The sequence below is a fragment of the Bubalus kerabau genome, chromosome 2 (assembly GCF_029407905.1).
Source record: "Bubalus kerabau isolate K-KA32 ecotype Philippines breed swamp buffalo chromosome 2, PCC_UOA_SB_1v2, whole genome shotgun sequence".
Lineage (NCBI taxonomy): Eukaryota > Metazoa > Chordata > Mammalia > Artiodactyla > Bovidae > Bubalus > Bubalus kerabau.
In genome coordinates, this window is record NC_073625.1 from 56,268,058 (window position 1) to 56,284,567 (window position 16,510).

Consider the following 16,510-nt stretch of genomic DNA (forward strand, 5'->3'; position numbering starts at 1 on the left):
TTCTAATTTTATTATTCTGAGGACAACAGAGAAGTTACCTGTAAAACCCCAAGAAAGAGGATAAGTTCAATGATGTTATTAGAGAGAGGGACTAAACTGAAAAAAAAAGGCAACATAAATAGCTTTGTCATGTCTGAATTTTACAGGATTTTTTTTTTGAAAGTTATATGGACTTATTGGGGAAATCATATGGACTGATGTTTCTGCTCTTCATAAGCATTTTATACATTGAATGGTAGCAATATTTAGCAATAACTTGCTGAAATTATAGCCATCTTATTATCTATATATGTATATATAGATAAATAGATACAGATATAGATATATTTAGTTCTGGAGTCCTACTGTTTTTAATAAAAGGGACAGAACTAAATACTCTTCATATTGAAAACCATACTCAATTGAGCATGTTTTTCAATTCTAACTCTTCTATACTGATTTATCAAAGCAACAAAGAGGAAAATGTACATTTTTAAATTAAGCAAGTTTTGCTGAAGTTATATGCCTTACAAACTGTAGATAGGAGTAAAATAAAATATGAGTTTTGAAGATTTTGAGCATGAAAATTTGTATTACATATTTTATTTATTTTTTTAAATTTTATTTTATTTTTAAACTTTACAATATTGTATTGGCTTTGCCAAACATCGAAATGAATCTGCCACAGGTATACACGTGTTCCCCATCCTGAACCCCCCTCCCTCCTCCCTCCCCACACCCTCCCTCTGAGTCGTCCCAGTGCACCAGCCCCAAGCATCCAGCATCATGCATCGAACCTGGACTGGCAACTTGTTTCATACCTGATAGTATACATGTTTCAATGCCATTCTCCCAAATATTCCCACCCTCTCCCTCTCCCACAGAGTCCATAAGACTGTTCTATACATCAGTGTCTCTTTTGCTGTCTCGTATACAGGGTTATTGTTACCATCTTTCTAAATTCCATATATATGTGTTAGTATACTGTATTGGTGTTTTTCTTTCTGGCTTACTTCACTCTGTATAATAGGCTCCAGTTTCATCCACCTAACTAGAACTGATTCAAATGCATTCTTTTTAATAACTGAGTAATACTCCATTGTGTATATGTACCATAGCTTTCTTATCCATTCATCTGCTGATGGACATCTAGGTTGCTTCCATGTCCTGGCTATTATGTGTATTACATATTTTAATGCACTGGCCAAAAGACTAATTATCGAGCAAATAAATGAGTCAGAAGAAAAATTTTACCAAGTTTTATCTTTCTCATGTGTGCTTTTTACTTTCAGCCCAGGAGTTGGAATGATTTTTTTTTTTCATAATTTAATTAATCACTTTGTGCATTAGTTCCCTGGTGGCTCAGTGGTAAAGAATTTGCCTGCCATTGCAGGAGATGCTGGTTTGACCCCTGGGTCAGGAAGATCCCCCAGAGAAGGGAATGGCAACCTGCCCCAATATTCTTGCCTGGGAAATCCCAGAGAAGCCTTGTGGGCTATAGTCCATATGGTTGCAAAGAGTCAAACACAACTTAGTAACTAAAAAAACAAAAAGCAAATTAATCACTTATGGATTATTATAAATAAATAAGATTATTTAATATTTCCTTCTTTAATAGAAAGACAAAATGCTTTTGCTGCATTTATGACTTATTTTTCATTATAATAGGAAATTAACTCATCTTAAGTTTATTCTTTTGAAGTTGTAGTTATTCCAGAAAAATCTCTTCTAGAAGTTTTCTCTCTCACTTAATGTACTTCTTAAAATCTCTTATGTTCATTTGAAAAGTTTCTCCTAATAGAAATATTTTATAATTCTGCCTGCATCTTTTACAGGCATCAAATATCTCTGCAGCTTTTTTTTTTCTATTTAATAGGCCATGACACGAGTTAGTTGGTTTCCCTGGTGGCTCAGACAATGAAGAATCTGCCTGCAATGCAGGAAACCTGGATTTGATCCCTAGTTTGGGAAAACCTGTGGAGACGGGAATGGCAACCCACGCCAGTAATCCTTGCCTGGAGAATTCCATGGTCAGAGGAGTCTGGCGGGCTACAGTCAATAGGATCCCAAAGAGCGGACACAGTTGAGAGACTAGTCGCTCAGTCGTGTCCTGTAGCCCGCATTGCGTGGAACCTGGGTCTCCCACTCTGCAAGCAGATTCTTTACCGTCTGAGCCACCAGGGAAGTGAAAGTGAAGGTGAAAGTCGCTTGGTACTGTCCGACTCTTTGTTATCCCATGGACTATAGTCCATGGAATTCTCCAGGCCAGAATACTAGAGTGGGTAACCTTTCCCTTCTCCAGGGGATCTGCCCAATCCAGGGATGGAACCCAGGTCTCCCTCATTGAAGGCAGATTCTTTACCAGCTGAGCCATCAGGCAAGCCCAAGAATACCAGAATGGGTATCCTATCCCTTCTCTAGCAGATCTTCCCGACCCAGGAATTGAACCAGGGTCTCTTGCACTGCAGGCTAATTCTTTATCAACTGAGCTATCAAGAAAGCCCCAAGTCACCAGGGAAGCCCCTATTTAATAGGGACTGATGTAATTAAATTATCGCGTGGTATATTCATAAGTCTTTCATATTATGCTATTTTATAAAATGAATTTGTATGTCAGAGAAAGAAGTGAAATAACCTAATGGCATTCTTTTCATATTTACTATTACCGTAAACATTAATTAATAGCAAAACCATGTCAAGATATATATTTTTTTAAGTTGGTGTATAGCGGTACTGAGGTTTAAATGTGTTGCAAATATTATTGTAACAATCGCAACATTATCAGTATCCTTTTTACTTATGAAAAGCTACTTGTGGAATAAAATATATTAACTCTGAGCCTTGTTATAAACCCCCATCTCCCATCAGAGCTACTACAAGTACATTAAGTCTGACCCTGTTCCCACTGTTTCCCCATCTATTTGCCATGAAGTGATGGGACCAGATGCCATGATCTTAGTTTTCTGAATGTTGAGGTTTAAGCCCACTTTTTCACTCTCCTCTTTCACTTTCATCAAGAGGCTTTTTAGTTCCTCTTCACTTTCTGCCATAAGGGTGGTGTCATCTGCATATCTGAGATTATTGATATTTCTCCCGGCAATCTTGATTCCAGCTTGTGCTTCTTCCAGTCCAGCGTTTCTCATGATGTACTCTGCATATAAGTTAAATAAACAGGGTGACAATATACAGCCTTGATGTACTCCTTTTCCTATTTGGAAAATGCTTTACTTGCCATTTATTACCAGTTGATTATAAAGGATACAACTCATGAACAGTCAAAAGGGAGGAATATGATGCATAGAGCAAAGCATTTAGGAGGGGAAGTGGACTTGCAGAGCTGCTGTGCCCCCTCCAGGCCCACCACCATCCCAGCACCTTGTGTTCACCAACCTGGAAGCTCTCTGAACCCCCATAAAAAGGGGGATTTTAATGGAGGTTTCCTTTGTGGGCATGATAGATGACGTTGTTGTTGTTCAGTCACTCAGTCATGTCGGACTCTTTGCAATCCCATGGACTGCATGCAGCACACCAGGCTTCCCTGTCCTTCACTATCTCCTGGAGTTTGCTCAGACTCGTTTCCATTGAGTTGATGATGCCACCAACTGTCTCATCCTCTATCCCCGTCTCCTCTTGCCCTCAGTCTTTCATAGCATCAGGGTCTTTTCAGTGTGTCGGCTCTTCGAATCAGGTGGCCAAAGTATTGGAGCTTCAGCTTCAGCATCAGTCCTTCCAATGAATATTGAGGGTTGCTTTCCTTTAGGATGGACTGAAGTTTGATCTCCTTGCAGTTCAAGGACTCTGAAGGGTCTTCTCCATTCGTAGAGACGTGGATGGACCTAGAGAGTGTCATACAGAGTGAAGTAAGTCAGACAAACAAATGTTGGGTACTAATGCATATATGTGGAATCTAGAAAATGGTATAGATGATTCTATTTGCAAAGGAGAAATAGAGACACAGACATGGAGGACAAGCATATAGGTACCAAGAGGGACAGGAAGGGTGGGAGGAACTGAGAGACTGGGATCAACACATACACACTATTGATACTATTTTAAAAATAGATCACTGATGAGAACATACTGTATAGCACAGGGAACTCGACTTAGTTCACTGTGGTGACCTGGACTGTGGGTCCAAAAGGCAGGGGATATATGTATATGTATATGTATATGTATATGTATAGCTGACTAATTTTGCTTTACAGAATAAATTAACACAACATTGTAAAGCAGCTATACTCCAATAAAAATTAATTCAAAAAGAAAAAAAAACGTTATTTACCACTGGTGGTTAACTCAGTCTCTAGCCTCTCATCCCTTCTCTGGAGGTCAGAAGTGGGACTGAACGTTCCAACCCTCTAATTATGCTTTGGTCTTTCTGGAGACCAGACCCCCTGTTTAAGGTTTCTAGGGGCCACCAGGGATCTCTTTGGCATACAAAAGACACTTCAGTCACTTCAGAGATTCTGAAGGTTTTATTTATTATACCACGGTGTTAGTCGTCACCACTCATGCTCTGTGGTGAAATGAGGCTTCCCTGGTGGCTCAGACAGTAAAGAATCCGCCTGTAATGGGAAAGACTTGGGTTCAGTCCCTGGGTTGGGAAGAGCCCCTGGAGAAGGGAATGGCAACCCACTCCAATATTCTTGCCTGGAGAATTCTATGGACAGACGAGCCTGGAGGGCTACAGAATGTGGGGTTGCACAGAGTCTAACACTTTCACTTTTCAGTACAAATTGTCTTGCCTATGCTGCTGCTGCTGCCGCTAAGTCGCTTCAGTCGTGTCCGACTCTGTGCGACCCCATAGACGGCAGCCCACCAGGCTCCGCCGTCCCTGGGATATGCTAGTGCTTGCTTTGCTACCATTTTGTTACTGCCATGTTTCACAAAACATCATCTAGGGAAAGGCAGCATTAATTTATTCACAAGTGAATTAAATCAGAGCCCCATACACTTATTCTATAAAGCACAGGATGGTAAATATTTTAGGCTTTGTGCCCATGTGGTCTCTGTCGCAACTGCTCTGCTTTGCCATTCTAGCATCAGAACAGTCAAACAACAGGTCAACAAATGATTTGGCTTTGCTCCAATCAAACTTTATTTACTGAAACAGCCAGTGGGCCCCGTTTGGTTCATGGCCATAGTTCACCTTCCCTTAGACTAAACTGAGTAAAAAAGTCATTCGCTATAATAAATAACTATAATGGATGTTTAAAAGAAGAATTTATTCACAAACCTTTGATATTTTGCCTGGTGAACTAACTGCTTTTGTTTAGTACCAAGCTCATGTGAAATTATGAAAAGCACGAAAGCATAATTACTTGTGAAACTGTAGAATTCATAAAAGGTGTTGCAGTAGTCCCCTGAAAATAGAAATTTCTCTTTGCATATATAAATATTTACATGAATTATGCTTTATAATCCAAAAAGTCATCAATTAAAATTAAAAAGAACAACACCAAAAAGAAGTTATATTTCTTTCTTTTCCCAAGAAAAATGCCCTTTCAGGTTTGATCTGAATAAGGGATTAACAGGTGCCTTTAGGAAATACTTTCATTACAGAGAAAGAATTTTGTGTATTAGTCCCTAATAGTTTAATAAGTCGGAGAAGGCAATGGCACCCCACTCCAGTACTCTTGCCTGGAAAATCCCATGGATGGAGGGGCCTGGTAGGCTGCAGTCCATGGGGTCGCTAAGAGTCGGACACGACTGAGCGATTTCACTTTCACTTTTCACTTTCCTGCATTGGAGAAGGAAATGGCAACCCACTCCAGTGTTCTTGCCTGGAGAATCCCAGGGACAGGGGAGCCTGGTGGGCTGCCGTCTATGGGGTTGCACAGAGTCGGACACGACTGAAGCGACTTGGCAGCAGCAGCAGCAGTTTAATAAGTGTGGGTAAGGTTAGGGGCTTCCCTTATGGCTTAGCAGGTAAAGAATCTGCCTGCAATGCAAGAGACAGAGGAGACAAGGGTTTGATCCCTGGGTCAGGAAGATCCCCTGGAGGAGGAAATGACTACCCATTCCAGTATTCTTGCATGGAGAATCCCATGAACAGAGGAGACTTGGAATGCTTCAATCAAAGGGTCGAAAAGAGTCAAACATGACTGAGTGACCAAGCACAAAAGTTTAGCTTAATTTGTGTATTAAAAATTTTGGACCAGTTTTAATATGTATATCTTCCCTGGTGGCTCAGACGGTAAAGCGTCTGCCTACAGTGTGGGAGACCTGGGTTCGATCCCTGGGTCAGGAAGATCCTCTGGAGAAGGAAATGGCACCCCACTCCAGTACTCTTGCCTGGAAAATCCCATGGACGGAGGAGCATAGTAGGCTACAGTCCATGGGGTCACAAAGAGTCGGACACAACTGAGCGACTTCATTTCACTTCACTTTAATATGTATAGGAAAAGCTCAAAATCATAGGAGATATATATATATAATATAAATGACACAGTTTTTCCCTAAAAACACAAGTAATATTGAAAACTATGTTTTTAAGGTTATTCATTCATTTTTAATCTCTTCCATAAGGATGTTTTTATATTGTACTTTAAAAAATCACTTTACAGTTTAAACAACACCATATATTGCAATATTTTGGTTTTTTTAGAGTAGATGCACATTTACTTATTCCTCCCTCTGAGTACTTTAAAACCCTTGATATTACATATAAAACAAACAAGAAAATTCTGAAAGGTGAAGAAAAGAAGGCAGAGCAGCCAGGAACCCCATGGGCTGAAGACCAACACAATAGTGAGCTCCCTGGGTTTTCTTTTCACCTCATTTCTCCCAGGTTTATAGGTGAAGAAACTGACAACCCATAGATAGCAATGGAAGCAGATAATAAAAACCCCAACAAAAGCCTGATCTCTTCAGTCAAAGGACCCAGAAAGAAACAGTCTAGCAAAACAGAAAATTCTTAGACAGTAACAACTGGGCTAACTTAACTATAGCCAAACACCATAAGGGAAAAAAAACAAACCACTCCATCCAAGTGCCTATCAGGAAAGGTCAAGTGTGAAGTCTAGACAGAACAGAAAAGCTGCAAAATGTATGGAGCAAAACACATAAAAGAGAAACACAGAAACCCAAAATTATAGTTGGAAACTTCAACATCCTTCACCAACAATTAGTAGAACCAGACAGAAACAAGGATATAGAATTGATTAACAAGGATATAGAAGAACTGAACAATATCATCAACCAACAAAATCTAATCAACATTTATAAAATACCCTATCCAGCAACAAGAAAATATACAGAGCCCAAAAACACACCCAAAGAGCAAGCCAACTGATTTTTGACAAAGGTGTAAAAGCAGGGCAATGGAAGAAGGATAGTGTCTTCAATAAATCATGCCAGAGTAGTTGGATATCAATGGGCAAAATAAATGAAGCTCAATCTAAATCTGACACCATGTACAAAATTAAGTCAAAATGGATCATAGATTTAAACATCAAACATAAAACTACAATGAAACATAAGAGAATCTTCAGAAACTAGGGCTTGGAGAAGAGTTCTTAGACATGACAATAAAAGCACAGTTCATAAAAAAAAATTGATAAATTGGATTTCATTAAAATGAAAAACTTTCACTTTTGCCAAAGACTCTATAAAGAAGATGAAAAGGCAAGCTGCAACCTGGGAGAAAATACTTACAATTTACTTATCTGAGAAGGGACTCATATCCAGAATATCCAAAGAACTCTCAAAAATTCAACAGTAAAAACACAAACAATCCGATAAGAACGTGAGCAAAAGATAGGAAACATTTCACTGAAGAAGATATAGAAATGGCAAATCTGTTCATTAAAAAATGTTCAGCTTCACTAACTAAAGGGAAATGTAAATTAAGGTCACAATGAGATATCACTGCACACCTACTAAAATAGCTAAAATAAAAAATAATGGCAATGTCAAATGTTGGCAAGGATGTATAGAAACTGGATCTCTCCTACGCTGCTAGTGGAAATGTAAAATAGTACTGTCAGTCTGGAAAATAGTTGGCAGTTTCTTTTAAAATAGAATATATGCTTGTATATCCTAGCAGTCCTACTTGTGAGCATTTATTCTGGAGAACTGAATACTTATGTCCACATAAAAACCAGTATGTAATTGTTCATAGCAGTTTTATAAATGGAAAAGGCAAAACTAGATATAACCAAAATGTCCTATAATAAGTAACGGCTTAATAAACTAGGTTATAGCCATACTATTCTCAGTGAACTCCGGGAGTTAGTGAGGGACAGGGAGGCCTGGCGTGCTGTGATTCATGGGGTCGCAAGGAGTCGGACACGACTGAGTGACTGATCTGATCTGATCTGATGGAATATTACACAGTAATAAAAAGGAATGTATTGCTATACATGAAAGTCAAGATGGCTTCTAAGGACATCATACTGAATGAAGAAGACTGTTTTAGAAAGTCACATGCTATGTGATTCCATTTGTATAACACTCTTGAAATGGCAAAATTATAGAAATAGAGGACAGATTAGTGGTAGGGGTTATTGATGGTGGTAGGTGTGTGTATGACTATAAAGAAGGAGCACAAGGAAATATTTTGTGGTAATGGAAGAGTACCTTGCTTACTGAATTGGTTGCATAAATCTATGCATGTGTTAAAATGACATAGAACCAACCATGAAAGTGAAAGTCACTCAGTCATGTTCAACTCTTTGTGACCCCATGGATTACAGACTCCATGGAATTCTCCAGGCCAGAATACTGTAGTGGGTAGCTGTTCCCTTCTCCAGGGGATCTTTCCAACCCAGGGATCTAATCCAGGTCTCCTGCATTGCAGACAGATTCTTTACCAGCTGAGCTACCAGGGAAGCCCAAGAGTACTGGAGTGGGTAGCCTATCTCTTCTCTAGGGGATCTTCCCAAGCCAGGAATTGAACCGGGATCTCCTGTATTGCAGGCGGATTCTTTACCAGCTGAGCTACCAGGGAAGCCCTACACACACTTTATACCAATTGCAAGTTTCTAGTTTTAATGTTGTACTTGGGCTATCTAGGGCTTCCCTGGTGGCTCAGAGGGTAAAGAATCCACCTGCAATGCCAGAGACTTGGGTTCGATCCCTGGGTTGGGAAGATCCCCTGGAGAAGGGAATGGCGACCCACTCCAGTATTCTGTCCTGGTGAATTCCATGGATAGAAAAGCCTGGCAGGCTACACGACTAAAAGCAACTTGCACTTTTCACTTTGACTACCTAAGATGTACCTTTGGGGAAAACGTGGTGAAGGATACACATGACCTCTCTGCACGACTTTTGCAACTTCCTGGGAATCTATAATTATTTCAAATTAGAAGTTTAGAAAAGAAAAAATATGCAAACCTTGTAATGCTTTCTTTCAAAAAAATACATTCCCTAAATTTTTTCAAGGATTTTATGATGTCAAATTTCTCAACTTAGACTGTCTTTCCAACAAATGACTAAACCAAATATTTTATATACTGGAAGGTTACTGTTTATTTTTTAATTTAATAACTGAGTAAATAATGCTATAAATTTTATACTTGCCATGTTTTAAATAACTAACTTATAATTACTAATGGGTATCAAAGTATCAAGGACATGAAAATCATGATTTAATCAAAAAACCTCTTAACACATTAATTACAACCTCATTATTGACCTCAAGAGCAGACACTTTTGCTGGAGCTGCTGACAAGAAAATAAAATGTGACTGATTTTCTACTTTTTTATATTTAAAGAGGAATTAATGAATATAAATATGCCTCAATTTGATGTCTTAGCTTCCGTAGCACACACTTTGGAAACTCTACGCCTAAATAATTGGGCCATTGATTATTTCTGGGACATGAATTAAGCCCTCCAATTTAATCTTATTTAGACCTAAAAATTACAATGAAAAAGAGGTTTCCAGATCACTTTTTTTTTTTAATTTCACGTTATCTCCTTTGATAAATCTTTTTCCTTGAAAGGATTTATTTACTGAACTGCTAGACTCTGTCATTCTTTAATTGCTAATAGCCCATCCAAATATCTCATGTTCTACTTTCATAATTTACTAACAAAGTTAAAATTGTGTAGGAATACTTTAAAGGAGTCTATTGGAATGCAAATGAAGTATTCTGTTTGTTTTTTTTAAGTGAGTGGGTGAAAGTCATAAAGAGAAGATTTCTACTGCAAAGCGTATATACAGATAGGTCCACAGTTCCTTATCTGCAATTCTGAAATCCTTAAAAAAAAAAAAAACAACCTGAAAAGTAAAGGTTTTATACAGTACAATTGGTGGCAAGCCTGGACCTGAATGAACCTGGGATTTTTTATAGCTTCCATGTAATCTAAGTGTTAATATTCAGAAATGTTCATGTGTTATGCCCCAGATGCTGGCTGTGGGAATATCATACAATATACAGTATATGTATATTCCCTTTCCAAAATCTGAACATTCCTGGCTTATGAACATACCTAGACCCAAGGACTTGGGATGGGAGATCATGGACCTGTCCTAGAAAAGTACAGGATAGCTGTTTATATAGCACTTGAGAATAGGACCTTATTGACGTGACCAATGAATCCAGGAGCACAGTTATTTCATGACATTGAATTCTAGAGGAGAGTCAGAAAAGCACCAAGCTGACCTTTATTTCATTAATAAGCAAACTGGGGCATTGAGCAGCTTGCCCAAGATTACCCAAGGCTACAGTTGGAATCATGGCAGTCTGGCTTTAGAAGTCATGCTTTTAAAGCACAGATTTCGTTACTAAAGACTTATCCTGAAAGCCTCCCCCGTCACGGCAGAATGAGACTGAGTCTCTGAGATGAAAGCCCAAGGATTTTTTTAAAGTTCATACTCTTATGGATAAAACTCTAGGCTCCAGGAAACTGGCAGCCAGCCCAGTTCATGTTCCCCAAGTATGAAACTGGAGGATCCTTTTAAGGAGTAAAATCTACAATCCAAAGAAAAACAAAACATGAGAACTAACCTCAGTTGACCCCCTACTGTGGGGTTCATCTGTCCAGTACTGACTTTGCACGCTGAAATACCAACCCACAAATTTTAACATAGGAGTAGATTCAGGAATCATTGAGCAAGCTCTGGCAGATATTGGAGGACAGAAGAGCCTGGAGTGCTGCAGTCCATGGGGTTCCAAAAAGTCAGACACAACTTTGTGACTGAACAACAACCACAGTAGACATTTAAGGAAAATGTTAAACAGATCAAAGTAAACAATCAACAAAAAGGAGCCTAGGCAGGACAGAGGAAATAGGAAAAAATAGTCTCAAAAAATATATTATCATGAGTACGTTAGAGATTAATAGAAGAAATTGCATCCATAAAAGTAAAAAAAGGACATTATGAAAAAACGGAAGTGAAATAAAGGATAAGATAGAGCACCTGGAAACAAAAAATATGATCGCTGAAATTCTAGAATTCAGTAAAATTTTAGAAGATAAAGTCAATGAAATTCCCCACAAAGTAATTCAAGCAAATAGGGATAAGAAAAATCAGAGAAGTTATCCAGGAGACTAAGAGGCTTATTTCAGAATAGGTTTCCAGGAAGAGAAGCAGAGAAAATGCTAGAAAGGAAATTATTAATTTATGGAATGGTTTCAAGAACTGAAAAACTTAATTTTTTTTTTAACATTATTCTTAAGAACTTTCCTAAAAGGGCACTTTTCATATATTCATGGAATTGTATTTGAAAGGCTGAGGAATCCCTATGAGTCTTTTAAATAAATGTAATTTTGCTTTTCTTTTTTAGGGGCACAGCAATTGCTGGCATAGTATTTGGAATCGTGTTCATCATGGGGGTCATTGCTGGAATTGCCATATGCATCTGCATGTGCATGAAAAACAACCGTGGGACCCGGGTGGGTGTCATCAGGACCACCCACATCAATGCCATCTCCTCTTACCCTGGTAAGCAATACTGCTTACTCATTCTGAAGGAGGAGTCAGATTTGTTAGTTATGCTCTGGTTCTGGGAGAGAAGAATCATTAAAGATTCTCACTGGAATAATCCCCAAGTATGTAGGATGCTTCTTAGTTAATGTAGATTGAAGCTCTAACTTTTAGTGGAGGTTACTTAGATCTGCATTATAATATCTACCTTGGACTGCAAGGAGATCCCAGTCCATTCTGAAGGAGATCAGCCCTGGGATTTCTTTGGAAAGAATGATGCTAAAGCTGAAACTCCAGTACTTTGCCCACCTCATGCGAAGAGTTGACTCATTGGAAAAGACTCTGATGCTGGGAGGGATTGGGGGCAGGAGGAGAAGGGGACGACAGAGGATGAGATGGCTGGATGGCATCACTGACTCGATGGACATGAGTCTCAGTGAACTCCAGGAGTTGGTGATGGACAGGGAGGCCTGGCGTGCTGGGATTCATGGGGTTGCAAAGAGTCGGACACGACTGAGTGACTGATCTGATCTGATCTGATCTGATTTGAGGATATTCATATGTTCAATGATTGTCTTATTGACTACAATTGCCAACCTGCCATAGTTAAGAGAAATAGACAATTCACACCTACTGTGTCTATCTGCCAGTGAGTTTTGACAAATAATTATCCAGAAAGAACAAGTTACATGTCTGACTAAACTGGCATCTGATTCAACAGGTATGTATGTCTAGAAAAAAAGTATTGAAGAAAGTTTTTATGTGTCCTCTTTACGCAAGAAAACGGTTTTAACATAACACTAAAATTATCAGCAAAGAGAAAACATAATTTTTAGTAATTTGACAAGTATTTGTTGAGAATCTTCCAGAAATTCCACACATAAATATATTGTACACATATGTATTCATAAACAAAGTGCTATGTTTCACTTTCAATATAGTATTTTTAAGTCTATATGTAGATAGCTCAACTGGTAAAGAATCTGCCTGCAATGTAGGAGACCCCGGTTCGATCCCTGAGTCGGGAAGATCCCCTGGAGAAGGGATAGGCTACCCACTCCAGTATTCTTGCCTGGAGAATTCCATGGACAGAGGAGACTGATGGGCCCCAGTCCATGGGGCTGCAAAAAGTTGAACATAACTGAGTGACTTTCACTTAAATATATATACATATATATATTTAGACATATATATATACACATATATATGTATACACACACACACACACACATATAGGGATTCCCTGGTGGCTTAGACGGTAAAGAGTCTGCCCTCAATGTGGGAGACCTGGATTCAATCCCTGGGTCAGGAAGATCCCCTGGAGAAGGAAATGGCAACCCACTCCAGTATTCTTGCCTGGAAAATCCCATGGATGGAGGAGCCTGGTGGGCTACAGTCCATGAGGTCTGAAAGAGTCTGACATGACTGAGCGACTTCACTTTCACTTTTCATACACTCATGTCCTCTCTCTCACCCCTTACAGCAAAGGAAGAAGGTAGTTTCTACATCTGGTCTGCCCTGTGTATCAATTCCCTAACAACGTCTCTCCTTTCTTAATCTTTTACCTATCACAGTCACCTTGAGGGAGCAAATTTCAGATGAACGTCAGCATGATCGTTTCCTCTGTCATCTTTTGTTAGTTCTCCCCCTTCTCCAGTATCTCCGAGTTAGAGTGCCTCAAGTCTCACTCTTGTGTCTTCTATCCTGTATCCAGACTTACTTCTTTAGTTGTATCAATTGGCCTCATGGTATTAAGGACTCAGTATATGATAAATACCTCCCAGAGTTACGTTTCTCCAGTCTAAACCTCCTTCCTGAATTTCACACTCATTTGACCCCACTGCCTGTTGAACTATCCACTTGGATGTCTAACAGATAGATCTCAAACGTAACATGTCTGAATCTGTACTTCTGATCATCCCCCTAGAGACTCCTCCACTCATCCTTTACCATCTTAACTGATGGCATTGCCAGCTGTCCAGCGGCTCAGGCCAAAAACCTTGGCGTCATCCTGGACTCCTCTCTTTCCCTGACATCTGCATGCAGTCTACCAGGAAAACTTCTCAGCTCCACCTTCAGAATGTAAACACTGTATATGACTACTTCTCACCATTTCTTCTCTGGTGGGAGCCACCATCAACTCTCATTTCCATGACTGTGATATCCTAGCTGCTCTGCCAGCATCCACTCGTGCCCCCTAGAGGTCTATTCTAAACACAGTAGCAGACTGAACCCATTTAAGATGATTAAATGTCAGATCATATCACTTCTCTGCTCAGAATCTTTCAGTGGCTCCCTATGTCCCCAGAGGAAGAGTCAAAGTCAGTGGTTTCTCCTTTTATCCAAAAAGTCGATTCTTTACCAGAGCCCTCAAGGCAGTGCTTGAACTGGCTCCTCTTTTTTATTTCTCTGACTTCACTTCCTTCTCCCTCTTGCCACCTGGCTCCACTCACACTTTTTCTTGCTGTTCTGTGAACACACGGGGCACACTCTTAGGGTTTGCCTAGAACACTGTCTCTCTTACTTAATTCAGTTCAGTTCCTCAGTCATGTCCAACTATGCAATCCCATGGACCGCAGCACGCCAGGCCTCCCTGTCCATCAACAACTCCTGGAGTTTACTCAAACTCATGTCTGTTGAGTCGGTCATGCCATCTAACTATCTCATCCTCTGTCGTCCCCTTCTCCTCCCGCCTTCAATCTTTCCCAGCATCAGGTTCTTTTCAAATGAGTCAGTTCTTCACATCAGGTGGCCAAAGTATTGGAGTTTCAGCATCAGTCCTTCCAATGAATATTCAGGACTGATTTCCTTTAGGATGGACTGATTGGATCTCCTTGCTGTCCCAGGGACTCTTAAGAGTCTTCTCCAACACCACATTTCAAAAGCATCAATGCTTTACTTAATTCAAGTCTTTGTTAAAGGTCACTTTACGAATGAGGTCTTCCTCAGTCACCCTCCTTAAGATTGTAAGGCGTCTCACCTCCCACATGATCCCATCCTTTTGCTCTACTCCTTGTCCAGAGTGCTTCATTTAACCTTCTAAGATATCATATAGTTCACCTAATGGTTATGTTTATTATTTATTGTTCTTCCCCTTTTTCTAGAACATTAGCTCCATGAGGCAGGCATTGTTGTCAATTTTATTTACGTCTCAATCCCAAGCGTACAAGACCAGAACTGGCATGTAACAGGCACTCAGTAGATATGGCTGAATGAATGAATGTCATGACAAAATCTGATTTAATTGTATTAATACCTAGACAATTAACCTTAAATTCCACCCTGGAATATACTATACTTTTTACTCACTACAAAAGCAATTCGCAATTCTGAAACTTCCCATTTACTAAGATTATGGTTAGGGTTAATATGACCATGTTAAAACTACGGTATAAGAAAAAAATAGGGGGGATTTTCTTTTTAATATTTCAAATCTCCCCGTTTTTACTGGTCAACCAACCCATAACCCAAAAGAAGAAGAGAGTCTGACAGAGACATTAAACCAAAGAAGATGAGAAACACCTTGTAGATAATATTCAAGATTCGCTTTCCTTGATTAAAAAAAAAAAGGGTCATTAAAATTAATTTTTAAAACATTTAAAAATATTCTTTATAAAATTAGACTAGAAAAAGTAAAATATTTTAATGTGATGTTTTGCATTCTTGGGTCTGAGATTTCTCTTCCACCCATGGAAATGTGTTTTTAAACACTTTATTCTACTGGCATTATTTATACTGGCAGATCACAGCACCATGTTGCCTTTTCAGTAAATGCTTTGTTCTGGGAACTAAATAATGCAGAAAACATAATAAGCCTTATGGTGGACGCATTTTCACTGTAAAAAGGCTAGGCCTTCAAAAACATAATTTGCTTGATTACTTCTCATTTCCTTCATAAAGTCACTAATTAAGCTTTCACTTAAAGGAGCAGGAAACAACACAGAGTAATATTGAATGCTTTTCAAAAATCTCTCATTCAGTGGATATAGACAATGATTTCACCCACAGTAATTAATTAACCCTGTGATAATTGAATAACCCCTCAAGTTATGACATAGTCCTACAGCTGGGAGGCCCCATAAATGAGTAGAAAATAATTTAGTCAAGGTTAGTGTCTCTCTTGTTGAAAGTACTTAGTGGGGATCCCTACAGTGAACATTATTAGTCTGCACTGGGAGGAGATTTCCAAGGAAAAGTGATCTGCCACATCCAACCCTTTGTTGCACAGTGACCTTTGGAAATAGTTTTGTATTCCTGCCACCTTGCATGTCCTGAGCCTTGTTTAATTACAGCTATTTTAAAAACCATCAGTATGAAAATAAGAATTATTTATCAAGTCTTAAATTTCCATGACTTTTCCAAACCTCAGTATAAACAAAAGAAAGTGATTATGTTAACTTCCTTTTAAAAAATGGGTTTGGATGATACATACATGAAAGGAAATAATATGGATAAAACATAAGAAAAAGGCTTGTCAAAAATATAAAAATTAAATGCCAATGAAAGGAAAACTAGGGATTATAATGCTATCAAGAAAATGGAGATTTGAAGTATCAATACATTTTAAAGTCCCTAATGGTAGTTAGGTAGGTAGATTATTGATTCACTGATTGATTGATACATGGTAGATAGACAGATGGATGATAATGCTGGTGA

The 16,510-nt window shown here is 38.9% G+C and overlaps 1 protein-coding gene across 4 annotated transcripts in view; it reads left to right on the forward strand.

Annotated features, from left to right (window-relative positions):
- Window positions 1-16,510, forward strand: part of CYYR1 (cysteine and tyrosine rich 1) — a 200,272-nt gene that overhangs the window by 93,620 nt on the left and 90,142 nt on the right. For 3 of the 4 annotated variants that reach the window (XM_055567754.1, XM_055567756.1, XM_055567755.1), the window contains exon 3: window positions 11,715-11,872. The exons of the other annotated variant lie outside the window; for it this stretch is intronic. In XM_055567754.1, the coding sequence (XP_055423729.1) occupies window positions 11,715-11,872 (158 nt within the window). The remainder of the gene's footprint in view (window positions 1-11,714; window positions 11,873-16,510) is intronic. 4 annotated transcript variants of the gene reach the window in all.